This window comes from Amblyraja radiata, chromosome 23 (genome assembly GCF_010909765.2).
Source record: "Amblyraja radiata isolate CabotCenter1 chromosome 23, sAmbRad1.1.pri, whole genome shotgun sequence".
Classification (NCBI taxonomy): domain Eukaryota; kingdom Metazoa; phylum Chordata; class Chondrichthyes; order Rajiformes; family Rajidae; genus Amblyraja; species Amblyraja radiata.
Genome location: NC_045978.1, coordinates 9,396,719 through 9,423,974, shown reverse-complemented (window position 1 = coordinate 9,423,974; position 27,256 = coordinate 9,396,719). Strand labels below are relative to the sequence as shown.

Genomic DNA, 27,256 nt, shown 5'->3' with positions numbered 1-27,256 from the left:
CTCCTTGTCACCCTCCTCTCAACTAGCAATGAAGCATTCTACATTTCCGTTAATATTATCTGCTTTGTCCTGTCATTTTCACACCTTACCCCTCCATATCTCTAGATCCCCTCTCCCCTGACTCCTAGTCTCAGTCTGAAGAAGGGACTCGATACAAAACATCACCAGTTCCTTCTCTCCAGAGATGGTGCCTGACCCGCGGTGTCTATCTTATTATAAGCAGTCCTGGGCACCCATAGTTTAGGAACGATGGATGAAGAGGGGGCAGATATATGATTCCTGCTTTGCAATTTCTTACTTATGTGGACGGACTGGTGAAACTGTGGTCATTAAGATCACACTCAGTTCACTACAGATATCATTTTGGCGCTTGGCCAGTGTAGAGGGTAGAATAACAATGGTGCGGTGAGTGTAAATAATGGATAGCAGAGGATGGAGCATGTCAGGTTATGAATGAAGTAACCAACTGTGTGTGTATGAAAAAGCAGTACTTACAGTTTAGAGATACAGCACAGGAACAGGGCCTTTGGTTGCACTAATCATTATTCCCTTCACCCTGTATCTGTATACAGTTGACGGCTTGATTGTGATCATGTATAGTCTTTCCTTTGACTAGATAGCACGCAACAAAGTTGTTCACTGTACCTCGGTACACATGACAAACTAACTCTACTAAACCGAGTTCACGCCGACCATTGATCGCATTAATACTCGTGTATAGGAAGGAACTGCAGACGCTGCTTTAAACCGAAGATAGACACAAAAAGCTGGAGTAACTCAGCGGGATAGGCAGCATCTCTGGAAAAAAGGAATAGGTGACGTTTCGGGTCGAGAACCTTCTTCCGAATAGTTCTATGTTATCCCACTTTCATATCCACTCCCTACAAGCTAAGGGGAAATTTACATAGATCAATTCATCTACAAATCTGCACACCTTGTTAGGCTTTGATGAGCAAATGTTATGGGGAGAAGGCAGGAGAATGGGGTTTGAGAGGGACAGATTGATCAGCCGTGATTGGATGGTGTAGATGACTTGATGGGCCGAATGGCCTAATTCCGGCCTCATTCCGCTCCTACAACTCATGAACTTTTGGATGTGGGAGGAAATCGGAGCAACCAGAGGAAACCCATGCGGTCACAGAGAGAACGTGCAAACTCCGCACTAATAGTAGCCAAGGTCAGGGTCACTGTGAGGCAGCAGCTTTACTAGATGCACTACTGTGCTGCCCTTCATGGTCAGCATCTTGCCCTTTTGCCTGTCTAGTGTTGACCCTAGTGCTGTGGCCAAGTTGTGTGGAACCTGAGAATTTGTGATCTAGTGTCCGAGAGGGTTCATTGAGTTCGAATTTTAACAATGGGCTTGTATTGGATAAGCCTTCCAGATGCTTTTTGTGACAACTTAATTTAAAATATAATACTTAAATTAGTTGTCTAATGATGTTGGGTTTTTTTTTCAGGATAATTTTACAATTCTAATGGACGTCGTAGGAAGTTACTTGAACCAGGTAAGAAGAAGATATAGTCAGTGTTATAAAAATAGTAAGATTTTCAAATTCAATGATATCAAGCCAAATGCTCTATTTACCTTTTCCAGGCCAACTGATTATTCCTGTTCATTGTAATTATGCCGCTGTCAGAACTGGCACAGGTTTGATGGGCTGAATGTCCCAGACTGAATGTTTAGAAATCTGTAGAAGTTAGCTCTGTCTCAAAGTCCTCTGTGAAAGGTCCATTGATGCAGCGCTGGTGTCCTAATACCAATGTGTAAGAAGGAACTGCAGATGTTCAACTGTATTGCGTACAGTTTTGGTCTCCAAATCTGAGGAAGGACATTATTGCCATAGAGGGAGTGCAGAGAAGGTTCACCAGACTGATTCCTGGGATGTCAGAACTGTCTTATGAAGAAAGACTGGATAGACTTGGTTTATACTCTCTAGAATTTAGGAGATTGAGAGGGGATCTTATAGAAACTTACAAAATTCTTAAGGGGTTGGACAGGCTAGATGCAGGAAGATTGCTCCCGATGTTGGGGAAGTCCAGGACAAGGGGTCACAGCTTAAGGATAAGGGGGAATCCTTTAAAACCGAGATGAGAAGAACTTTTTTCACACAGAGAGTGGTGAATCTCTGGAACTCCCTGCCACAGAGGGTAGTCGAGGCCAGTTCATTGGCTATATTTAAGAGGGAGTTAGATGTGGCCCTTGTGGCTAAGGGGATCAGAGGGTATGGAGAGAAGGCAGGTACGGGATACTGAGTTGGATGATCAGCCATGATCATATTGAATGGCGGTGCAGGCTCGAAGGGCCGAATGGCCTACTCCTGCACCTAATTTCTATGTTTCTATGTTTCTATGTTGGTTTACACCGAAGATAGACATAAAATGCTGGAGTAACTCAGCGGGTCAGGCAGCACCTCTGCAGAAAAGGAATAGGTGATGTTTCTGAACGAGACCTTTCATCAGACTGATAAAGAGTCTCGACCGGAAGCGTCACCTATTCCTTTCCTCCAGAGTGCAGACCGACCCACTAGTTACTCCAGAGTTTTGTATCTATCTTCTCCGGCTAGATGTCAAACTTTGTTGACTTGAATTAATAAGGGGTTATAATGTCGTACTCTTCTTTATTATGTGCACAAGGTTAAAAAAAGAAACAGTGCTCTTTTAAGCTTGGGGAAAAGATGATCTGACTATAAAGTGAATTATAAAATAATAAAATAATTGTCAATTGTCAACCTGACAAAAAGATAATTGTCAAGCTGTAAAGGGTACAGAGAAGATTTATGACTATGTTGTCAGGACTCGAGGGGCTGAGCGATAGGGAGAGGATGAACAGGCTGGGACTCTATTCCTTGGAGCGCAGGAGGATAAGGGGTGACCTTATAGAGTCTCTTCTCCAGAGTAGGTGAATCGAGGGCCTGAAGACATACGTTTAGGGTGAAAGGGAAAAGATTTAATAGGAATCTGAGGGGTAGCTTTTTCACACAGCGGATCGTGGGTGTATGGTACAAGCTGCTGAAGGAGGTAATTGAGGCTGGGACTATCGCAACATTGAAGAAGCAGTTAGACAGGTACATGGAGAGGACAGGTTTGGAGGGATATGGACCAAACGCGAGCAGGTGGGACTAGTGTAACTGGGGCATGTTGGCTGGTGTGGACACGTTGGGCCGAAGGGCCTGTTTCCACACTGTGTCACCCCATGACTCTATAATGACTAATTGCTCTGTGATCATTAAAACCTATTTTTTTTCTTGTCCTATTTGTCAGAAGCTGGATGTATACAATGGCATGGACACTGTTACTGAATGTGATCAGGTGACTGTTTATAAGCACGAAGGTGAAGAAAGCAGAAGAGGATCTTTGGATTCACTTACGATTGTTGGAAGTGACAGTGGATACAGTTTTCTAGATAATTTGGAGACAGATTTCACTCCACTGGCAAGGATTTGTCAACAAAAAGGTCAAAACTAACTCGTGGTTGAACTTCACCGAAAATTAAAATGTTCTCAAAATTAGCAAAGGTCCTTGCATAACTGTTTTAAGAAATTCAATTACATCTTTTATTTTTGTGTATCTTTGGAAAATAAATCTGTTCTATCAGGATTATTCCTGTCAAGAAACCATGCTATTGTTATATTGTATCTTTCTGATTGTACAAAAAAATATATTTTACTCAAAACATCTTCAATTGCCCGAAATGTCCGGCACATGGCTGTACCTGTTCAATGAATGTTCTTAAATTATTAAGCACATCGCATTCAGTGAGACCAAAAATAGACACAAAATGCTAGAGTAAATCAGTGGGACATGCAGCATCTCTGGAGACAAGGAATGGGTGACGTTTCAGGCCCAGACCTTTCATCAGACTGAGAGTCAGGGGGGAGAGAAACTGGGTACAAAGAAAAGATAAGGTATGAAAACGACTGATCAAAGCAGATGAAGCTCAAGGAAAGGTAGAATCGTTCATTGTTGGCTGAGGGGAAGGTGACAATGAGGAATACAAACAGTATAATTAATCAGGAGGACAGTCAAACTAGTGGGAGAGGGACGGAGAGTGAGGGAAAGCAAGGGTGATGAGGTTAGAGAAATCAATATTCATACCGCTGGGTTGTAAGATGCCCGTGTAAAATTGGGTTGCAACCCAGTGGCACGGATAACAAAAGGGCATAGGGCTGTGTCTACCTATTGTGACACTTGGTTGTCAACTGAAGTGCATGCATGTAATATTACAAAATATGATAATTCAACACATTCTCTTAACTTAAACCCCTGTCTCGCGGTGCGAGTCCACCCATGAGTGATCCCGAGTTAAAAAACAAATCAAACCCGTGGTAATCACGTAGAATTAACGTAGCGGGAACATCGGAGCTCGTGGACGTAACTTAGCGACTCGCACCGAGAATTGACTCCAATATCACAGAGGCTGATGCATTTTAACGATGGGTCGTAGACAACGCTGATTAAAACTGCATCGAAACTGCACGGAAACAGGCCCTTCGGCCCACCAAGTCCGAGCCGACCAGCGATCCCTGCACATTAACTCTATCATACACACACTAGGGACAATTTACACATGCACATACACCAAGCCAATCAACCTATGATGTATGTCTTTAGGAAGCAGATGAGGAGGGACTTCTTGAGTCAGAGGGTGGTGAAACCCTTCTTCAGATTTTTAGGGCAAGTTTATTCTTTTTGGCCCTGGGTGAATAAGAGGAATAACAGATGCTACAGATGTTCACCAATACTCTGAACATGTTGAACTCTGACACAAATATGCTGTCTTCATGGTAACCACTTTTTCTTATCCCTGCACTTCCTCCTCTTCTGTCCACTACCTTTTCCCAGCAGCTTGCTTTTGCCTTCCAGATCTATCTTTACATGGATATCCTTGCCTGGAAACAACTCCTCCTTTGGTGGCACGATGGCACAGCGGGAAGAGCGATTGCCTCAAAGCACTGGAGACTCACGTTCCATCCTAGCCTCGGGTGCTGCCTGTGTGGAGTTTGCACGTTCTCCCTGTGACCGCGTGGGTTTCGCCCGGGTGCTCAGGTTTCCTCCCACACCTCAAAGACGTACATTTTTCTTTGACCTCTGTATATTGTCCCGAGTGTGTCGGGAGTGGATGCGTAAATAGGATAGCATAGAACTAGTGTGAATGGAAGGTCGGCGTGGACCCAATGGGCCAAAGGGCCTATTTCCATGCTGTATCTTTCAAGGATCAATCAATTACTAGTGATTTTAGAAGCCGCCAACATTATTGAAGAACGGTGGCCAAATACCCAAGAACTCCAGTCTTAAAACGAGCTAGAAGAACAATGATTAACCAGCAAGTACTGATTGATCCCATGAAATAACTCTTAATTCAGCTGAACTTTGCTTTCCGCCATGCCACGTTATGATAGGATAGTGTGGATACAGGAAATGACAGAAATACCTGCAAGGAAAACTGGCTGCATCTTTGCACCCTTCTATACCTTTGCATCTCCGTAATTGGAAAGGACCTCTTTTATGGAAGTCTAGGTTGGAGCTGTAAAAGTATGGCATTGACTCCACCCTCACTCTGAACGGAGAGCAAAGAACCTGCAAATTTATTCTGCTAAGCAAATGTTCTTTATTTTCATATAAATTTGCACCTGACTCATGCCTCTCTGTGCCGTTTACTGAATGCAGTACGCAAATGCATATGAGCCTCAGGATGACAAACCGGTTTTTTAAACACATGACAAATGATTTATGTTCACATGCATGCCAGTCACAAAACAAAGCAATTTTCCAGGAAAGATTAAGTCTTTGTTGTCACAATCATTGAAATACATTTGTGATCGACTTCCAAGTATTTCAAGTCAAGTCAAGTCAAGTCAAGAGAGTTTATTGTCATGTGTCCCAGATAAGACATTTATATTTTTGCTTGACTGCATTGTTGGATTTACTATTTGCCTTGTCAGATTTACTGTTGAAACGTAACAAATCAACATAGTATTCGAGTCAGACGTAACTTTATAATAAGTGAGGAAGGGTTTTGCCCCGAAAACCTGCCTATTTCCTTCGATGCTAACTCACCCGCTGAGTTTCTCCAGCATTTTTGTCTTCCTTTGTAACTTTATAATAACCTGGGGAAATGCTCTTGGGTTCTGTAATCTGCAATTACTGGTGGAGTTTCAAGGCGAGAAAGAACCTTGAAGTACTGCAATTTGCTCGTCATCAGAAACAGGAATTTCAAGTTATGCAATTGGATCTTATTGTGCCCTAACACAATAAATAAGCCATCGGCAACTGCGATTTGCAAAAACTGCGTTTCCATCATGGTGCTTGGTTTCTATGCATTGGTGCTTTTCTTCATTACTGTAAGTATGCTTCACTTACTAATCATTTCATGTTGATTGTTAAATCGTAACAAATCACCTTTTACTTCTATGCTGGGTTGGTATATCCATGTTAATACTGCTCATTAAGTAAATATCAATTTCCTATCGACTCCAAGTTTTCGTAAACATTTTTGTTCGAAGCATTCCTTATACTTATTAAATTTTAACCAAGGGCATGATAGCAAAGTGTTGTTTTTACAGATATAATGTGTTAATCTTAGATTACTCAAGGATTACATTTAGGCTTTTTTCCTTGTTTATGAGTAGGTAGAAAGGTGGAAGATAACCTGTGAATGGTGTAAGATTTTTATAAAATTGCAGATTTCCTTGTCCTAATTTCTTTACGATGAAAAAGTTAATTAGCTAAGCGTAATCAAGAAGTCTATCACTCCTCTCTCTGACCAAATTTTCAGCTATTCATCATGGAAATCTCAAATACACCTACGCAACATATTTAACTTGAAAGAAAAAAAAGGTCATTTTAACCCGAACATTCTGATTTCAGATTTGTGGCACCAAAAATACTAATTTGCCAATTCTCAGTTTAAGCCAATTTCAAAATAAAGAATAGTTAAAACACCTATATTATTCAAGATAGACACAAAAAGCTGGAGTAACTCAGCGGGACAGGCAACATTTCTGGAGAGAAGGGATGGGTGACGTTTCGGGTCGAGTACCTTCTTCAGACTAGTCAGGGAAAGGGGAAACGAGAGAAAAAGACCATGATGTAGAGGGATAAAGATCAATAAATGAAAGATATGCAAAATAGTAACTATGATAAAGGAAACATGCCACTGTTAGCTGTTTGTTGATTGAAAATGAGAAGCTAATGCGACTTGGGTGGGGGGGGAATCGAGAGAAAGTGAATGCCGAGGTTACCTGAAGTTAGAGAAATCAATATTCATACTACTGGGCTGTAAGCTGCCCAAGTAAATATAAGATGAGATGAATATATTATTCACGATCCTACCACTGTGGTCTGTCAAGTAGTCTTGATTTATTTGTAGTGGTGTAAATAATATATTTTTAATATGTTTCCATTCATACTGTCAAAGAACCCGAATAGATTATTTGTAAATAGATTTCTCTCTTTGCTGGTTCAGTATTTACTCCATGGATTGTATAATGAATAGCTTTGATGTGAAGTAGGGAGCTTACATATTGTCCGAAGAGGGGTCTCGACCTGAAACATCACCCATTCCTTCTATCCAGAGATACTGCCTGTCCCGCTGAGTTACTCCAGCATTTCGTGCCTATCTTAGCTTTAATATTGAAATCGTTTTGCTCTACATTGTGAGTAAGGTTGAACAATGGTTTTTCTTTGAATTAAAGTAATTGCCAAATGTTTAGTAAGCAAGTCATGTTCATTGCATCCTCCATCTCTGTGATGTATCGGGGCATGGAAACCATTGGATAAAAGCATCACAGTCTTGCAATTGTAGCGCAGGTCTGAATGAAAGGTCTGAAGCGGCCACGGTGGCCCAGCGGTAGAGTTGCTGCCTTACAGAAAAATGCAGCGCCAGAGACCCGGGTTCGATCCTGACTACGGGTGCTGTCTGTATGGAGTTTGTACGTTCTCCCCGTGATCTGCGTGGATTTTCCCCCGAGATCTTCGGTTTCCTCCCACACTCCAAAGACGTACCTCCAGGTTTGTAGGTTAATTGGCTTGATTAATTGGCTTGATAAAAATGTAAAATTGTCCATGTTGGCGATATGCAGAGTACTGCCCTGCCGACTACAAAAATTCAGAAGGTTCAGAAGAAAGTGTTGCGCCTACTTTGCATTATTTGCAGGCCTCAAACTTTAGCTTAACTTCACTTGAGAGATATAGAAACAGGCTCTTGGTCCACGACCATGCACTCACACAATCCTACACACATTGGGGCCAATTTTACCAAAGCCAATTAACCTACAAGCCCGTACGCCTTTGGAGTGTGGGAGGAAACTGGAGCACCGGAGTAAACCCATGCAGGTCACGGGGAGAACGTACAAACTCCCTACAGACAGCACCCGTAGTCAGGATCTAACCTGGGTCTCTGGCGCTGTAAGGCCGCAACTCTACCGCTGCACCATAGTGCCGCCTATATATTGCTGTTGGGGCAATATATGGCAGGCCGAAGCATCAAATGTCTCCAGAAAAGCTTCTTGTTTGGATTTGCATTGCTAGTTATTGTGTTAATCCACAACCATCTTGTTGTTCCTTGGGCTGGCCATCTCAGCACTGCCTCTCCCCCTCCCCCCCACATCCCCTCTCCAACCCCCCTCCCCTCCTTCATCGCCCTCCAATGCAGTGCCATTTTAATCCATGTTCCAAAAAGTGTTTGTAGTTTCTAATAGCTGTATGACGTGTTATACCAATCTCAAGTTTAGACCAAGGCGCATACTAATTAGGACCAGCCATTTTGAAACAACATTTCTATAAGGTGTCGTAAATTTGTGTTTGTTTCAGGAAGGATCCTCTTTTTTGTGAAAAATATATATTTAGATGTAAATAAGAAACTGATTTTCACTTTCAAAGGTGATGAGTTCTTTGGTGTATAGGGTACCTATCATTTCTCCAGCAAGGGTTCGGTACAGTCAAGTTCTGAATTACTTCAGTGGAATCTAAATGGTATAATGTTCTAAGCTGGGTGGCTGGGCTATCTGCAAAAGGTAGATCTCAATCCAACAATTTGCACAGGTGAATTGTTTTACACAAAGCAGATTGTGACTCAATGTTAACCCAATTGAAGCCTAAATGTCATGGTTTCCAGCTGGCGTGTTCAGTTCTCTCCGGGTTTAACTCTTTCCCACCATTCACCCCACACGGAAGCTCAGTGAGGAATAAGACGAGATTTTCAATTGATTTGTGGCACGGTGGTGCAGCAGTAGAGATGCTGCCACAGCACCAGTGGTTCGATCCTGATTATGGGTGCTGTGTGTATGGAGTTTGTACATTCTCCCCGTGATCGCATGGGTTTGCATCGAGATCTTCAGCTTCCTCCCACACTCCAAAGACGTACAGGTTTATAGATTAATTAGCTTGCTATAAATGTAAATTGTCCCCAGTACGTGTAGGTTAGTGTTAATGTACGGGGATCGCTAGTCGGCGGAGACTCAGTGGGCCAAATGGCTTGTTTCCCTGCTGCATCTCTAAACTAAACTTGGAGAAATTGGATTTCACATTCCAACAGTTATTAGAGATTAGTTTAGAGGTACGGCACAGAAACAAGCTCATTGCCCGACCGTATTTATCACACACACACACACACACACACACACACACACACACATACATACATACACACACACACACACACACACACACACACACACACACACACACACACACACACACACACACACACACACACACACACCCTCTCACTCTCCCTCTCTCACTCTCCCTTTCCCTCTCCCCCTCTCCCTCTCCCTCCCCCTCTCCCCCACCCTCTCCTCTCCCTCTCCCTCTCTCTCTCCCTCTCTCTCTCTCTCTCTCTCTCCCTCTCTCTCTCTCTCCCCCTCTCCCTCTCCCTCTCCCTCTCCCCTCCCCTCTCCCCCCCCCCCCCTCCCCTCCCTCTCCCCCCCCTCCCCTCTCCCCCCCCCTCTCCCTCTCCCTCTCCCTCTCCCTCTCCCTCTCCCTCTCCCTCTCCCTCTCCCTCTCCCTCTCCCTCTCCCTCTCCCCTCCCCTCTCCCCTCTCCCCTCCCCCCCCTCCCCTCCCTCCATCCCCCTGGCCAACTGAGTTTCTCCAGCATTTTGTGCCGATCTTCGGTGTACACCAGCATACACACTGAACTTTTTTTGTAATTTAATATGGAGAACACTATAGGGCCTGTCCCACTTGGCCGTCACTTGCGTGCCATTTACACGACCTGGTAGCGTGTGGGTAGCGCGGGATGGGCGCATGGAGTGGCGTGGAGGAGTGTGGAGTTGCGCGCGGTATTGCGCTGCGTGCCAGGATTTTGTGCTGCACAAAATCTTCGTGCGCCACCGTTCTGTCACGTAAATGACGGCCAAGTGGGACACCCTGGCGCGGCGCAACGTCTCACCACCAACAGCAGCAGAAGCAGGCAAGCGATCACCGAGCTCGGCCTGGGACTCACGGCCATTGCGGATCCGGATCCGCCCCCACTCCTACTCCCAGAGCGGGGCCAAGATGATGTTCATGTTTACATATCTGTTCTGGTGATGCCAGTAAGAATTTCATTGTTCTGTTTCATGATATGAAAATAAAACTTCTTGTCTCTTGACACTTGACTCTTGACCGAGTTCACGCTGAATATCGATCACCCATTTGCACTGGTTCCGTTATCCCACTTTCCCCTCCACTCCCTGCACACTCGGGGGAATTTAACAGAGGCCAATTAATCTACAAACCCACACGTCTTTTGGATGTATGAGCTTGCTGGAAGAAACCCAGGGGGGTCACAGGGAGAATGCGCAAACTGCAGGTCACATTGAAAACTCCACACAAACATCACTCGAGGCCAGGATCGAACCCAGGTCTCTAGTGCTGTGAGGCAGCAGCTCCACCAACTGCACCACTGTACCACCTGCAGTGTGTGCTGAGTTACTAAACAAATCTTTTAATTATAATCAAGGCCATTCTGTTGTTATGTGAGTATAAGCATGAATTATAAATTAAAGGATTTTTAGAATCTGATACTATTTAACATTTAGGAAAACTGATATTTTTGACTAGGAAGGTAGACACAAAGTGCTGGAGTAACTCCGCGGGTCAGGCAGCATCTCTGGAGAAAAAGGAGTTTGAGGAAGGGTCTCCACTCGAAAGGTCACCCGTCCTTTTCCTCCAGAGATGCTGCCTGACCCGCTGAGTTACTCCAGCACTTTGTGTCTATCTTTGGTATATACCAGCATCTGCAGTTCCATTTTATGCATTCTTTGAGCAGGAACCTTTACAGATGGATTGGGGGCAACTTTACATATTTGGAACGGGGCTTAAAGGAAGCTTACTTTAACAATTTGTTTTGTGTTAATCGTGGGTACTTAATAATTGTTAAAAATGAAAATGCTTAACTTTAGGAAATCTGCAGTGTCGAAGGGCAGGGGTCGATTATACTGCATCGGGAAAAGAGAAGATGGATTACTGCTACTTTTCGGATGATTGAAGACGATCCTGGGCCTTATCCCAAAGAAGCAATAAAGGTAAGCGCCGTAACGAGAGAATATGGTTATAAGAAGGTAGACAAAAATGCTGGAGAACTCAGCGGGTGAGGCAGCATCTAGGGAGCGAAGGAATAGGCAACGTTTCGGGTCGAGACCCTTCTTCATACTGAAGAAGATATTATTTTAACTTAGGAACAAACGTGCATGAAACATGTTAAGATTTTTCAGGATACAAGGTAGTGCAAATCTATATTACTAAAAGTCTGATCTTGACCACTTCCTGTTCTGTATATTGATTTTAGAAAAAATGCTGCCACTTACGGCTGTGATTTTTGGCCATCTTACTCAGAGTCCCGCTGTGCAGGACAAGAGGATTTTCCCTATTGATGAAAAATAAAAGAGTTATTAGTGTTTAAAAAAATGTTGAGATTCTCTCTCCTGAAGGCCACGCCCCTTCCAGTGGGACTATAAAACCCGGAAGTGTTGAGTGCCTCAGTCAGTCTTTGCAAGATGGGGGAAGCTGTGAATAACACTGAACACATGTCTACTAAACTGTGAGTGGTTTTACTGACCTGTCAGTGCCCTTAATGTGGTTTGAAAATATAGTTTGGAAATGCTAAAGCTGTGTTGCCTTTGGTTTGGAAATGATAAAGCTGTCTTGCCTTTGGTTTGGAAATGCTAAAGCTGTGTTGCCTTTGGTTTGGAAATGCTGAAGCTGTGTTGCCTTTGGTTTGGAAATGCTAAAGCTGTGTTGCCTAATTAAAGTTGCCTTGCCTAATTAAAGTTGTTTTGCCTAATTAAAGTTGCCTTGCCTAATTAAAGTTGCCTTGCCCTCTATATAATTAAAAGTCTAAATTTGACCACTTCCTATTTGCGCTTTATGTTGATTTCAGAAAAAGCGCTACCACGTAAGGCTGTGATTTTTAGGCCATCTTACTCAGAGTCCCCCGCTCATCAGGTGCCAAGGATTTTCCCCATCGATGTAAAATAAGAGAGTTATTAGTGTTTAAATAATGTTGAGATTCTCTCTCCTGTCTATCACGCCATGAAGGCCACGCCCCTTATGGTGGGAGGGCGGGAGGGACTATAAAACCTAGAAGTGTGGGCATGGCTCAGTCTCTGCGAGATGGAAGAGGGAGAGGTCATGACTCACTGTCTTAAGTGGCCTTGCACCCTGCTTGAAATGGAATTTCAAGGGATAGCCGTGAGTCAACTGCCAACCCACCAGCCGTGAGTGAGTGAGCTGCCAGCACAAGAATCCATTCAGTCCACAATGTCCATACTAGCCCTCTGGAAACCTGTCCCTTCAGCCCACAACACCCAGACTAACGTTCCAGAAGCCCCCCCCCCCCCCCCCCACTGGCCACCAATATTGGAATGGGTGGAGAGGTGGAATATTGCGTTGGGGGACCAGCCCTCCTGTGTGATGCTGGGACCCAACGGGTCCCACTTAGTCTAGTTTAATATAAATTCTGCATCTGTCTCATACAAAGAGTTCATCATTGGCCCAGTTAACCATATGTCAAAGCATTAGAATGACTTCAGTGCCTGAGAAAAAATGTTGCTTATTATGTTGTATTTAGAGTACTTTGGCTTTGGTTGCAAGGTTCATGAAATCTCTACTATTCGACTTGTTTAGTTTAGAGATACAGCGCGGAAACCAGCCTTTCTCCTACACAATTTGCAAGACAATTTACCTTCAAAATTCCACGTCTTTGGAGTGCAGGAGGAAACTGGGGCAGGCGGGGAAAACCCACGCCGTCTCAGGGAGACCCACGCCGTCTCAGAACGTGCAAACTCTGTACAGACAAGCAATTGAACCTGGGTCTCTCGCACTATAAGGCAGCAATTCTACTGCTACGCCACTGTGCCACCAATGTGTAGAACCTAAAATGCTGGAGTAACTCAGCGGGTCAGGCAGAATCTCTGGAGCACATGGAAATGTGGCGTTTAGGGTCTGGACCCTTCTTAAGGATCCTCTGATGTATTGCAACCCAAAATGTTGCTTATTTGTCAATGTTCCATCAATGTTTTCCGACCTGCTGAGTTCCTCCGGCACTTTGTGTTTGCACAAGATTCCAGCATCTGCAAATCCTTATGGCTATAGAAGGGCATGTATCGAAAACCTGTGCCTGTGCATGTTTCTAAAATGTCTTTCTTGCGAAACTGCAACCCTGCATAGTTCAGGACCAGTTTTGTCTTGTACCACAAACAAGAAGGTTTCATCTTTCCTCAATATCATAGTGTACATCTTTCAATTAGCGCACGGAAACAGGCCCTTAGCCCCAACTAGTCCGTGCTAGCCAAGATGCCTCATCTAAGTAAGTCCTATTTGACCGTGCCTGATCCATGTTCCACTGAACAGAGAGATAGTAGAAACAGAAAGAAGGAGCAAGGAAAGAAGAGAAAAGATTCTAGGAGGCTTCATGATTTTGAAATCTTGGTATACTTCAATTGAGTGGTGTTCCACACGAAAGACTATGAGAGTTTAACCATCACACGAAAACGATGAGGAAAATTAAAGTTAAAAAGAAAATTAAAAGACATTCTTTTGACACCCATTTAGTTTTGAGATACAGCACGGAAACAAGCCCTTCGGCCCACTGATTCCACACTGACCAGCGATCCCCGCACATGAAAACACTATCCTATACACACTAGGGACAATTTTACATTTATACCAAACCAATTAACCTACAATCCTGTACATCTTTGGAAGTGTGGCAGGAAACTGAAGATCTTGGAGAAAACCACACGGTCATGGGGAGAACGTCCAAACTCTGTACAGACAGCACCCGTAGTTGGGATCGAACCCGCTTCTCTGGCAGCAAAAGCGTTGTATGGCAGCTACTCTATTGCTGCACTAATGTGCCACCCCCTAATAATAAGTTTAAGGTTTAAACCTTATCTGACACTTGGACAGGTACATAGATAGGAAGGTTTTAGAGGGATATTGGCCAAATGCAGGCAGATGGGGCTAGCGTAGATGGGGCACCTTGGTGGCCAGGGGCAAGTTGGGGCGAAGGGAATGTTTCCATGCTGTATTGTTAATCCAGGCTAAATTGGACCAATCAGGACTTCAAAATGGGGTTGTGTCAAGGCTTGCTGGGAGATTTGGTCAAATTGGGATTGCTCTCTGCAGAGCTGGGACAAGCTGCGGGAGGTGCCAGAGAGTCTGGAACTTAGATACAATTCATAGGAAGTCTTGCAAACCTTGTCAATCTGATACCAAATGCATAGAATGGATTGGGTGGTTGCAAACTAGATATACATTTTGTAAATAGCTTGTAAATCATGTTGCAGAATCTGACTCTGCTGGATGTTTATTGGATGGGGTGTTAAGCGCTGTCTGAGAGCTCTGTTAATAAGGATAAATGTTTCATTAGTTGACTTCGTCTCGAAGTCCATTGTGTATACAATGTATTGAACTGTTGTATCATTGGGTTAGGGAAATGTCTGTTATGTTTGGGGGTAATCGATATCTGTAATTGGGTAATTGGAAGACAACCCCCTGTGTGGTTCGGCCCAGGTTCGCGGGTCATATAAAAGGCCATGATCACCAGGCTCAAGGTCGAACTTCTGGAGGAACTTCTGGAGTGTCTCTGTCTGCGCGAGGCCTAGAGGGCTTGAACAGATAGACACAAGGATCGAACCCGCGGTGGGGGATGGTTACAGTGTGTGATCTGCGACGCACTTTTGCTAAAATAAAAGTTAGTTAATTCAAGTGCTTGATTCAGTGTTTTTACTGAAACTAGACTGGGGGGGAAGCTCAGAAACGAGCAATTATCAGTAGGACTATGACAATTCTTGGTTAATAGGAACCATAAGTACACAGGTCTTGACATGCTCATCTGATGCTGACATTGAGAAGTTAAATTTATCATAGAACATAGAGCTCTACAGCACAGAACAGGTCCTTCCACCCAACCAGTCCTGCATTCAGCCCTTAACTCTCTAAAACTTTATAAATAACAAATTCCAGCTTAATTAAGAACTATATTTCTTAAAACAAATTGGCATAACTGTTCTTATTTAGTCGAGATTAGCAACTTGATGAGGAGAGGAGGAGGAATTTCTTTAGTCAGAGGGTGATGAATCTGTAGAATTCATTGCCACAGAAGGCTATGGAGGCTAAGTCAATGGATATTTTTAAGGCTGTTAAACACCTATTTAGATTCTTGATGAGTACGGGTGTCAGGGGTTATAGGGAGAAGGCAGGAGAATGGGGTTGAGGGAAAGATAGATTAGCCATGATTGAATGGCGGAGTAGACTTGATGGGCCGAATGGCCGAATTTTGTACGTTTAACTTATGAACCTACAAACTTATGAACTTAAATATTTTAAATGATCACATTGAATGGCTCGAAGGGCCGAATGGCCTACTCCTGCACCTATTGTCTATTGTCTATTGTCTATTTATAAATATTATTCCATAGAGTAAATTCAAAGCCCAAGTTTTTAATGGCACACTATGTTTGAAATGTTAAAAGCCGTGAAATCGTTTCATATTTTAATGAAATGCTGTTTACAGATCACCCAGACTAATTTTCTTGGATAATTATTTTTAAAAGTAACACCTTTCTTTCCTTACAGTTAAACAATGACAAGTCACAAAACCACACACTGATATTTATCATTTCGGGTGAGGGAGTTGATCGAAATCCTGAGAAAGAGTTGTTCAAGGTTAACAAAAATACTGGGCAAATATATATTACTCGCAAGGTTGATCGAGAGCAAACAAAATCATTGACGGTAAATGTTTTCTTTCTTTGATTCTTTTCAATTAAACTTTTGCTGAGTGTTTTAAAGCACAGAAACTGAATCCAACATTTTGCATGTGCCTATTTTGAGGCAGATCAGCATTAAATGATCGAGAAATAGAACCCTTGAACTTATTCCAATATCTTTACAGTGCTGTTTAGCAACCAATGTGTTGGCAGAAATATTTGGGTAGCACGGTGACGCAGCGGTAGAATTGCTGCTGTACAGCGCCAGAGACCCAGGTTCGATCCTGCCTCCGGGTACAGTCTGTATGGAGTTTGTACGTTCTCCCCGTGACCTGTGTGGGGTTGCTTTGGGCGCTCCTGTTTCCTCCCACATTCCAATGACGTGCAGGTTTGTAGGCTAATTGGCTTGGTAAAAATGTAATTTGTCCCTAGTGTGTGTAGGATAGTGCTAGTCCACAGGGTGATCGCTGGTCGGCGCAGACTTGTTGGGCCAAAGGGCCAGTTTCTGCGCTTGGTCTCTGAACTAACCTAAGTGCCTAGCCCTGTGTTGACATTGGTGGGTCTCAAATGCAAGAGTTCAGGACAGTAAATTATCCCCCGAAGCACATCTGTCAACTTTATTTGCTTCAAAGCTGCCTCTCCTTTTTTCACAAAGACACCCGAGTTGTAATTTCACGCAACCGAACCAGTTTGGAACAATCTTGAAAAATCCAACATTGCAATTGGCATTATTGTGGTTGACGTCAGGTCGGGGGGAGTTAAGGGCGGAGATGTGTGGTGCGTCCGTCACCGTTCCCGTCGGAAACCAGCACCACTGCGTCACTAATGTTTTCAACGATGTAGAATGAATGAGTAACTAGAGATAGACAACCATACTTTTACAATTTCCAGCTTTTCTGCAGTTGTGCAGAAGGAAACAAAAATAATCAATGTTTGCACCTTTTGAATAATACCTTCCCAGTGTACGAAATCATGAGTGGAATAGATCAGGTAGATAGATGCACAGAGTCTCTTGTGCAGAGTAGGGGAATCAAGAACCAGAGGACCTACAGTACGTTTAAGTTGAGTGGGGAAAGATTTAGGAACCTGAGGGGTAACCGTTTTACGTAAATGGTGGTAGGTGTATGGAGGAGGTAGTTGAGGCAGGTACTATCGCAACTTTTAAGAAACATTTAGACAGCTACATGGATAAGACAAGTTTAGAGGGATATGGGCCAAATGCATGCAGGTGGGGCTAGTGTAGATGGGACATATTGGCTGATGTGGACAAGTTGGGCCGAAGGGCCTGTTTCCACACTGTAAGACTATGAATGTTGTTCCATTGCATTGTTTCCATGCTGCATATTAACATAAATATTGTGTTTAAATGTTGTATTGTTACCATATTCTCCTAATTTTACTGAGATGAGTCCTGATTTTGATGTTACCTATTTGCTTAGCTTACAGTAAGAAGTGCCCGTAAATGCCAGCAGTTACAGGAATAACTGCTGTTTGACCATTTCAGTATTTGTCACAATGTCTGATGCAAAATGTAGTCTATCCAATAGGACAGTTCTCCTGCCAAGACCATGTGCTCTGTCACTAATGTGACGTTTCATCCTATAATCTAGCTAACTCAGGTCAAAGTCCCTTCAACCTAACATTAAAATAAAGGAATGGAGGTATGCTGTCAAAGTGGAGTTTAAATAAATCAATATGAATGATTTTGACAAGCAATAATGCACTTTGGGAGATAAATTCTGTTTGACATTTAGATTAAATGGCAGAAGTGTTAGGAGTGTTGATGTTACAACAAGACCTTATGGTGCAAGTCCATACCTCCCTGAAACTGGCTACACAGGTGGATAGGACAGTGAAAAAGACATTTGGTATATTTACCAGAGCATTGCAAATAAACGTTGGGATGTAGGATTATGAATGGCATGGAATCACGACTATCTCTAGTTCCTGCCATACCATAATATTACTGCAATCAACCACAACAATACCAATTGCAAAGTTGGATTTTATACAGCGAAGAATCAGATTCAGGTTCAAACTTTATTGTGATTGTGCAGTGTACAGTACAGAGACAACAAAATGCAGTTAGCATCTCCCCAGAAGAGTGAACATAGAATATGAGCAATGAATATGAGCAATAAATGAGAATCAGGCCTTTGCCCCAAGTCTTCAATGCTGATAACGATGTCTATTGTTTAATGTCTACTATTGATTGAGTACAAGAGTTGGGACATTAAGTTGAGGATGTACAAATGTTGGTTAGAATACACTTAGAGTCTTGTCTACTGTCATGGTCTCCACACTGCACAGAAAAACGTGGGAATAATAGGGAGAGTGCAGAAGGGATTAACCAGAATATTTATTATCCAATTATTGTTATGGATAATAATATTATCCAATATTAACTGGAATGGAGGGCTGTAATTGTAACTAAAGATTGGATTTGCTGGGTTTATTCTCATTGAAACGTATTGGGGCTGACGTGTGCCTTTATAGAGATTTACAAAGCTATCGGGGGCTTGGGTAGGGAGGATAGTCGGAATCTTTTTTCCTAGAGGGGGAGTGGGTAAAACTAGAGGGCAAGTGTTGAGTAGGGAATGATCTACAGGAGACCTGAAGGGTAAGTAGTGACTATTTGGGACGACAGATGGCACAATGGGCTAAGTGTTCGGCTGGCAACCGGAAGGTAGCCGGTTTGAATCCCGCTTGGAGTGCATACTGTCGTTGTGTCCTTGGGCAAGACACTTCACCCACCTTTGCCTGTGTGTGAATGTGTGTGAGTGATTGGTGGTGGTCGGAGGGGCCGTAGGCGCAGATTGGCAGCCACGCTTCCGTCAGTCTGCCCCAGGGCAGCTGTGGCTACAGAAGTAGCTTACCACCACCGAGTGTGACTGAGGAGTGAATGAATAATGCGATGTAAAGCGCCTTGAGTATTAGAAAGGCGCTATATAAATCCCATCCATTATTATTATTATTATTTGGAATAAATTGCCAGATTAGATTGTGCAGGCAGACATTACAGCATTTAAAAGACACTTGGATGGGTACATGAATATGAAAGGCAAAGGGGGACATGCAGGCAAATGGAATTTGCATAACGAGACATGTGCATGTCTGGAACAAAAGAGATTGGCTTCAAGGCCTCGTTTCTGTGCTGCACCTTTCTAGAACTCTATGAGAAATAATATTTATAATGCACAATTTATGGTTCTTTGAATGTGGCATCACATTCTGATTATAAAGCAAATTATTGAAAATAAAATTAATGGATTGATATTTGCTAACATTTTTGTTGTGATATCTAATTCTATCTTTTCTGGCTTATTTAGTTTAAAATAGATGTACATGAAGAGGGTACCTCGAATGCATTAGATGATCATATGATGTATAAAATTGAAGTTATTGATATCAATGACAATAATCCGAAATTCACTCGAGATGTATATGAGGTGCATATATTGGAAAGTACATTTCCAGGTAGGAATTTCTCCCAAAACAGATATTGGTTTTAATACTTCATGTCATTTATTCAAAACAAAAAGACCTAGATTTCAGAAAGAAAACCTCAGGAGCATTAATTTACTGTGCGGCACGGTGGCGCAGGTAGTGATCTCAGGATTGCTTCCACCTTGTGCTAGTGAAGGTAAGAATAAGAAGATAGGCAAAATGAATGTGTGGCTGGCTGAGGAATTGGTGCAGGGGGCAGGGATTCAGATCTATGGGTAATTGGGATCTCCTTTGGGGCAGGGGTGAACTGTATAAAAGGAACAGGTTGCACCTAAACTGGAGGGGGACCAACATTCTAGCGGGAAGGTTTGCTAATGTTACACAGGAGGCTTTAAACTAGATTTGCAGATGGGTATAATCTCGTGCAGGACAGAGGCACATGAGAGGCTATAAGTTGGTACGGAGGGTGGTGTGGGAAAGGTTAGTGGACTGAATAGGCAGGCGAAAGGCAGAGAGCGAGGATGGAGGGTTGGTTTAAACGGCACATATTTTAGTGGAAGGGGCTTGATGGGTAAGGCAGATGGATAGGTACGAGGGCATGGATAGGTATGAGCGACTGGGACATTGTAGCCATGACTGAAACCTGGGTAAGGGAGGGGCAGGACTGGCAGCTCAATGTTCCGGGGTACAGGAGCTTCAGGAGCGATAGGGGTGAGGGAAAAAGAGGAGGGGGGTTTGCATTGGTGGTTAAGGAGGATGCCACGGCTGTGTTTAGAGGTGACATTATGGATGGTTTGTCTAGTGAGGCTATATGGGTGGAGCTGAGGAACAAGAAAGGGATGATCACCTTGTTGGGGGTGTACTACAGACCCCCGACTAGTCAATAGGAATTAGAAGAACAAATGTGCTGGGAGATTGCAGACAGCTGCAGGACAAATAAGGTTGTTGTAGTAGGGAATTTTAACTTTCCCAATATAGATTGGGAAGATCATAACATGTAGGTTCAGATGGGGTGTAATTCCTCAAACGTGTTCAGAAGAGTTTTCTTAAGCAGTATGTGGAGGTCCCCACACGTGAGAGGCCAAGCTGGATCTAGTATTGGGGAAATTGGGAAGGGCAAGTTAATGAAGTGAGTGTGGAGGAGCAGTTTGGGACCAGTGACCACAGTTCGATTAGGTTTAAGATAGTTATGGATAGGGACGGAGAGGGTCCACGTGTTAAAATGCTCAACTGGCGTAAGGCCAACTTTGAGAGTATGAGAGAAGGTCTCGCTCAAGTTGACTGGAGCAGGTTATTAGAGGAACTTCAGCCAAGTGGGATGTTTTCAAGTGTACTGAAGAAAGCTCACGATGCATACATCCCCGTTAGAGTGAAGGGCAAAGCAGGCAAATGTAAGGAAGCCTGGCTGACGAGGGAAATTGGGATGTTAGTCAAAAACAAGAAGGATGAATGGGACAGGTATAGGCAGCTGGGATCAAATGCATCCCTGGAGGAATTTCGGGAACCGAGGAGTAAACTAAAAAAGGAAATCAGAAGGGCAAAAAGGGGCCAGGAGATAGCTCTAGCGGGTGGCATAACGACAATCCCACAAGATTTTATAAATACATAATGGGGAAAAGGTAACTAGAGAGAGTGTGGGACCTCTCAGGAATCAAAGCAGTGACGTCTGTGTGGAGCCACAGGAGATGGGCAAGGTCCTAAATGAGTATTTCTCCCCTGTATTTACTGAGGTGAAAGGCAGTAGGACGGAGGGAATTGGAGCAGTCACTGGAAGTGTCTTGAGAGCAGCCGGGGTTACTGTTGAAAAAGTCATGAAGGTACTGTCGTGTCTGAAGGTAGACAAATCCCCAGGTCTGATCTGATCTGATATATCCGAGGACATTGTGGGAAACAAGAGAGGAAATTGCGGGAGACCTGGTTGAAATTTACGAGTCGTCCTTAAATATAGGAGAGGTGCCAGAAGACTGAAGGGTGGCAAATGTTGTACCTCTTTTCAAGAAGGGCTGCAGAGAAAATGTTAGGAACTATGAGCTTAACATCTGTAGTTGGTAAGTTACTGGAGAGTATTCGAAGGCATTTGGGCTGATTAGGGATAGTCAACATGGTTTTGTACGTGGGAGGTTGTGCCTCACAAATCTGATTGATTATTTTGAAGACACTACCAAAAAGGTTGATGAGGGCAGAGTTGTAGATGTTGTGTACATGGACTTCAGTAAGGCGTTCGAAAGGGTTCCACATAGTAGGCTACTCTGGAAGGTTAGATTGCATGGGATTCAAGGAGACATCGCTGAATGGATAGTATGTTCAAGAAGGAACTGCAGATGCTGGAAAATCGAAGGTACACAAAAATGCTGGAGAAACTCAGCGGGTGCAGCAGCATCTACGGAGCGAAGGAAATAGGCAACGTTTTGGGCCGAAACCCTTCTTCAGACTGATAGTATGGATTCTTCAGAATGGATAGTAAATTGGCTCCATGGAAGAAAACAGAGGATAATGGTGGAAGGTTGCTTCTCAGACTGGATGCCTGTGCCTAGTGGTGTGCCTCGGGTTTGGTGTGGAGCTTGTTACTGTTTGTCATCTACATCAATGATTTGTATGAAAACACACAGGGCAAGATGAGCAAGTTTGCTGATGATACAAAAGTTAGTGGTTTTGCAGATAGTGACAATGGTTGTGAACAATTGCAGCAGGATCTGGATCGATTGACCAGGTGGGCGGAGGAACGGTTGATGGAAGTGAGAAGTGTTGCACTTTGGGACGTCTACCCTCTGGGTAGTGTTGTAGAGGAGAGGGATCTAGGAGGACAGGTGCATGGTTCCTCGAAGGTCAAGTCACAGATAGCTAAGGTGGTCAAAAAGGCTGTTGGCACTTTGGCCATCAATCAGAGTATTGAGTATAGAAGTTGGGAGGCCATATCTTAGACATTGGTGAGACTACATTTAGAATATTGTGTTCAGTTCTGGGCACCATGTTATAGGAAAGATATTGTCAAGCTTGAAAGGGTTCAGAAAAGATTTACGAAGATGTTGCCAGGACTAGAGGGTGTGAGCTATTGGGAGAGGTTGAGTAGGCTAGGTCTCTATTCCATGGAGCGCAGAAGGATGAGGGGAGATCTTATAGAGGTGTACAAAATCATGAGAGGAATAGATTGGGTAGAGTCTTTTGTCCAGAGTAGGGGAATCAAGGACCAGAGGACATAGGTTTAAGGTGAAGTGGAAAATATTTAATAGGAATCCGAGGGGTAACTTTTTCACACAAAGGGTAATGGGTGTATGGAACAAGCTGCCAGAGGAGGTAGTTGAGGCTGGGACTATTCCATCATTTAAGACAGTTAGATAGGTACATGGATACGACAGGTTTGGAGGGATATGGACCGAGAGCAGGCAAGTGAGACTAGTGTAGTTGGGACATTGTTGGCCGGTGTGGGTGAGTTGGGCCGAAGGGCCTGTTTCCACACTGTATCATTCTATGCCTCTATAAACTAAACTAATTCATGTTCTATGTTTAGGGACAGAAATCTACCAAATTAAGGCCGTTGATCCTGATGAAAGAGAGAATGGGACAGTCGTATACTCTATTGTTTCTCAAAACCCTACAAAACCTTCAAATATGTTTAAGATTCATCCAAATAATGGATCCATTCTTCTTCAACAATGCTTAAACTATGAGGTATGTATCTGGGAATAGAATACTGTACATCCTTGCTTCGATGATGTGCCACCATGACAATCCAGCCACTGGTCGTTAGTTATTGTCCTGTGCTTTTATTTTAAGAGATTGCTTACATGTATGCCTGACTCTTATTTGTTATTTTAGACCCTCAAGTCTTATACTTTGGTCATTAAAGCAAGAGACAAAGGACACAATATGTTGTCCTCTTCTGCAGAAGTGAGGATCAAAGTGATTGATTCCAATAACAATCTTCCTGTTTTCACTCTGGAAAGTGTAAGTAATTTTATGGACATTTCAAGAGGAATATTAAGTCTAAAGCGTTTGGAGAATGGGGGTTAATTGTACTTACTATTTTTTTTAATCAACATGGCATCAGTTTAGGGTACACAAAAATGCTGGAGAAACTCAGCAGGTGCAGCAGCATCTATGGAGCGAAGGAAATAGGCGACGTTTCAGTCTGAAGAAGGGTTTTGGCCCGAAACGTCGCTTATTTCCTTCGCTCCATAGATGCTGCTGCACCCGCTGAGTTTCTCCAGCATTTTTGTGTACCTTCGATCTTCCAGCATCTGCAGTTCCTTCTTGAACACTGGCATCAGTTTAGTTTGGTTTAGGTTAGTTTCGGTTAGTTTAGTTTAGGGATGCAGCGCGGAAATAGGTCCTTCGAATCCATGCCAACCACCGATCACCTGTTAACTAGTTCTATCCTACGCATACTAAGACAATATATGGAAGCCAATTAACCTACAAACCAGCACGTCTTTGGAGTGTGGGAGGAAACCGGAGCACTCGGAGAAAACTCACACTGTCACAGGAAGAAAGTACAAACCCCATACAGAGAGCACCTGTAGTCAGGATCGAACCTGGGTCTCTGGCGCTGTAAGGCAGCAACTCTACCGCTGCGCCACCGTGCTGCCCTGTTCCCTACACACTTTCCTATGTGCTTCACACCTTTGTATCTGCATTTTGCTGAGTATGGGCATGTGTAGTAATTTGAATTTGACGACATTGACCCACAGCAAATGCAGTGTACCCATCAGACGGATTCCACAACTTCATTCACTCGCAAGTCTGGTTTCACCTTGGAGAAACAGCATGCATTGAAGAAGGAACACAATTTGCGTGTTGCTTTAAGGCACATACACACTAACAGGAACAAAAGGGACCATCAAGCTGGGAACGTTAACACATCGTGGAATCCTCGAGGGAAGAAGATCATTTGGCTTTGAAAAAAAATCAATTAAATCCACTTTTCTGTTTTCATCCACATAGTATTATCCACAATATCTTCGGTTTAAGCCAGCATCTGCAGTTCCTTCCTACCATAAGTTATATCCAAGTCTGTTTTGAAAATTATTTTTGAACCTGTTATGAAAACTCGTGATGATTTTAGACATTTCTATTTCCTTTTCTAATCCAAGGTTTAGAATAAACTCCTTGCATGATGTTGTTTATCTAACTGCTTTATGTTATTGTGTCACCATCAAAGATTTCTTTACACAAAGCTGTGCCTTTAAATTGTCTAACCTTCTACCATTTAGCTTATCTTTTGCACTTTGTATCATTGAAAAACTGACACTGCTTATGACAGTGCAAGATGTAGTATAACTGTCCTTTAATATATCAAAACTAATACATAATTTGTTTTAATCATTGAGGCTTAAATATCATGAGATATGTTAGAAACAAAGAATTTCAGATGCTGATTCATACACAAAAGGACATAAAATACTGGATTAACTCAGCTGGTCAGGCAGCGTCTTTGGAGTATATGGATAAGTGATGTTTTGGGTCAAGAACCTACTTCAGATGATATATTGTGTCTATATAATATATCTAATATATGTTTTATTAGATATGTACATAGCATATATTATATGCAGCTTATATAGATATATATTAGAGGCATACAGCAAGGAAACAGGCCCTCAAGTCAACTTGTCCAGGCTAACCCAATTGGCATTCTGGGCTAGCCCCCATCTAAAGCCTTTCTCTCAATTTTTCTGCCCAAATGTTTGAAGTCGAAGATTTTGACATTGAGATGCATCAGAGAGGTGAGGTGGAGAACTACCTGGCATATTGTTCCAGGACATACGTGTCTACACCTTTGGTTAAGTATTGAAAAATCCATCGGTATATTGTATTAAAAAGACTTCTCTCCTATTAATTATCTGCACTCATGTTATTCTGAACTCACATTGGTATGTTAGCAAAGGAAAGAGCTATAGTTTTCAATTTTTAATGAGCATAGCTACATAGAAAATTCACATGAAATACTCATGTCGGCATAAAATGAAACCTTGAAAAAAAAAGTTCCCGGCCTTTGCTCAAAGAGTAAAGGATGTGAGAATTTGTGCACCATTCGAAACATTTATTTTGACGTAAAAATCTAAATGTCTATGAATGCAAATGATTGGTGTCGCAACTAATATGGGCCTGTCCCACTTAGGCGACTGTTTAGGCGACTGCAGGAGACTATGCAGTCGCCAGATGGTCACCACATGTTCGCGGGTGGTTGCCGGGGAGTCAATTTCACGGTCGTGAGGCAGTCCCTCCCGCATTCTGGGAACTAGTCGCGGCCTCATTATGGTCGCCGCAAATTTTTCAACATGTGTGTGTGTGTGTGTGTGTGTTCCACTCTGACAGTCGCCGGATTTTCAGGTGTTGAATAATTAGCGGCGACTAGAATGAAGCTGCCATGGAGAGTAGCAAGAATATTGCCGTAGGTCCTAATGGGTTGCCAGGAGGTCGAAGGTTCTCAGAGGTTCTCGTAGGTTGTGGCCGGTGCTGACCAGTGAATTTTATTGGCTCATTGGGGGAAAAAAAAGTTAAGCAGTAGTTTTCAGAACCAAGGATAACCGACCGGTAATGTTAAATGTCCGCTGAGCTTCACAGCCGTGTATCTCTGGCTTCTTAAAAATTGTGTCCACTCCATCTCCCCCATTCTCCCCCCTCCCCCCCCCCCCCTCTTCTCCCCTCTTTTAAAAGACTTACCGTACACTGTGATTTAGCCGTCTTTTTACAGCGCCAACCTTCCTGTTCATCGCGGTGTGTGTCTGTTTCACTTTGGCTTTGCACCGTGTGAATTTTTTAGACAGCGCTCCCCCTGCTTGCCCTGTACCCCGCCTGCATAACGAACTGGTGAAGGAAGCGATGTGTGTGTGTGTGTGTTCCACTCTGACAGTCGCCGTTCCAGTTGCCGGCTTTTCAGGCGACTGCCGGCAACTTGACAGTCGCCTGCAGTCCGCTGAAAAATCGCCTAAGTGGGACAGGCCCATTAATGTTTATTCTACTTTTTAGCATTTTTTTCCCTGTGTCTCACTGGTGTTCCTTTCCTTAGGCTGAAATAACTATCAATGAGTCTGATAAGGATGTTGTTATATTGCGAGTGGGTGTTACTGACCGAGACACTCCCAACACCCCATCCTGGAGAGCAAAGTATCAAGTCACAGAAGGGAATGAACATAAAAATTATAAGATGGAAACAGACCCAGCAACAAACAATGGAGTACTGATGCTGATAAAGGTATAATATTTTAACTCGGAAAGATTGCACAATTCTGCTTTAACTAAGATAGAGTGTCTAGAGAAGCTTCTTATCTTCATTTGTACCTTTCCCAGCATAAATATTTATATATTTCATTTTCTATGTTGCAGCTGAAATCCATAGCTCACCATCTTCCTTTGTTTTTGAATATGATTTGGATGCTATTGTTATGATAATTCAATCAATTGAACCACTGTGAGAGGGGGAGAGGGCAGAACAATGGGGGGGGGGGGGGCCGCCTTGAGGCGGGGGAGGGGGGTAAGATCAAAGGGGGAGCCTGTGAGGGTATTTTGTAACTTTGTCCGCTCCGTTTATGTAGTGACTATTTGCATACCTAAGGTGTGCAAGCAAAGAATTTTACTGTACCATGTCACATGTGACAATAAAGTATTCCAT

The 27,256-nt window shown here is 43.2% G+C and overlaps 2 protein-coding genes and 1 long non-coding RNA gene across 3 annotated transcripts in view; all 3 read left to right on the top strand.

Annotated features, from left to right (window-relative positions):
• The window catches only part of LOC116986061 (cadherin-like protein 26), a 41,804-nt gene extending 38,287 nt beyond the window's left edge, over positions 1-3,517 (top strand). The window contains exons 16-17 of the mRNA XM_033041241.1: positions 1,458-1,505; positions 3,262-3,517. Of these exons, the coding sequence (XP_032897132.1) occupies positions 1,458-1,505; positions 3,262-3,465 (252 nt within the window). The 3' untranslated portion in view covers positions 3,466-3,517. The remainder of the gene's footprint in view (positions 1-1,457; positions 1,506-3,261) is intronic.
• A 2,511-nt stretch (positions 3,518-6,028) lies between these two features.
• The window catches only part of LOC116986060 (cadherin-like protein 26), a 37,420-nt gene continuing 16,192 nt past the window's right edge, over positions 6,029-27,256 (top strand). The window contains exons 1-7 of the mRNA XM_033041240.1: positions 6,029-6,341; positions 11,386-11,508; positions 16,064-16,222; positions 19,527-19,674; positions 23,153-23,313; positions 23,461-23,589; positions 26,654-26,839. Of these exons, the coding sequence (XP_032897131.1) occupies positions 6,300-6,341; positions 11,386-11,508; positions 16,064-16,222; positions 19,527-19,674; positions 23,153-23,313; positions 23,461-23,589; positions 26,654-26,839 (948 nt within the window). The 5' untranslated portion in view covers positions 6,029-6,299. The remainder of the gene's footprint in view (positions 6,342-11,385; positions 11,509-16,063; positions 16,223-19,526; positions 19,675-23,152; positions 23,314-23,460; positions 23,590-26,653; positions 26,840-27,256) is intronic.
• LOC116986211 lies at positions 11,988-12,464 on the top strand. The gene is made up of 2 exons (XR_004415438.1): positions 11,988-12,023; positions 12,363-12,464. It is a non-coding gene; the product is annotated as an uncharacterized LOC116986211 (long non-coding RNA).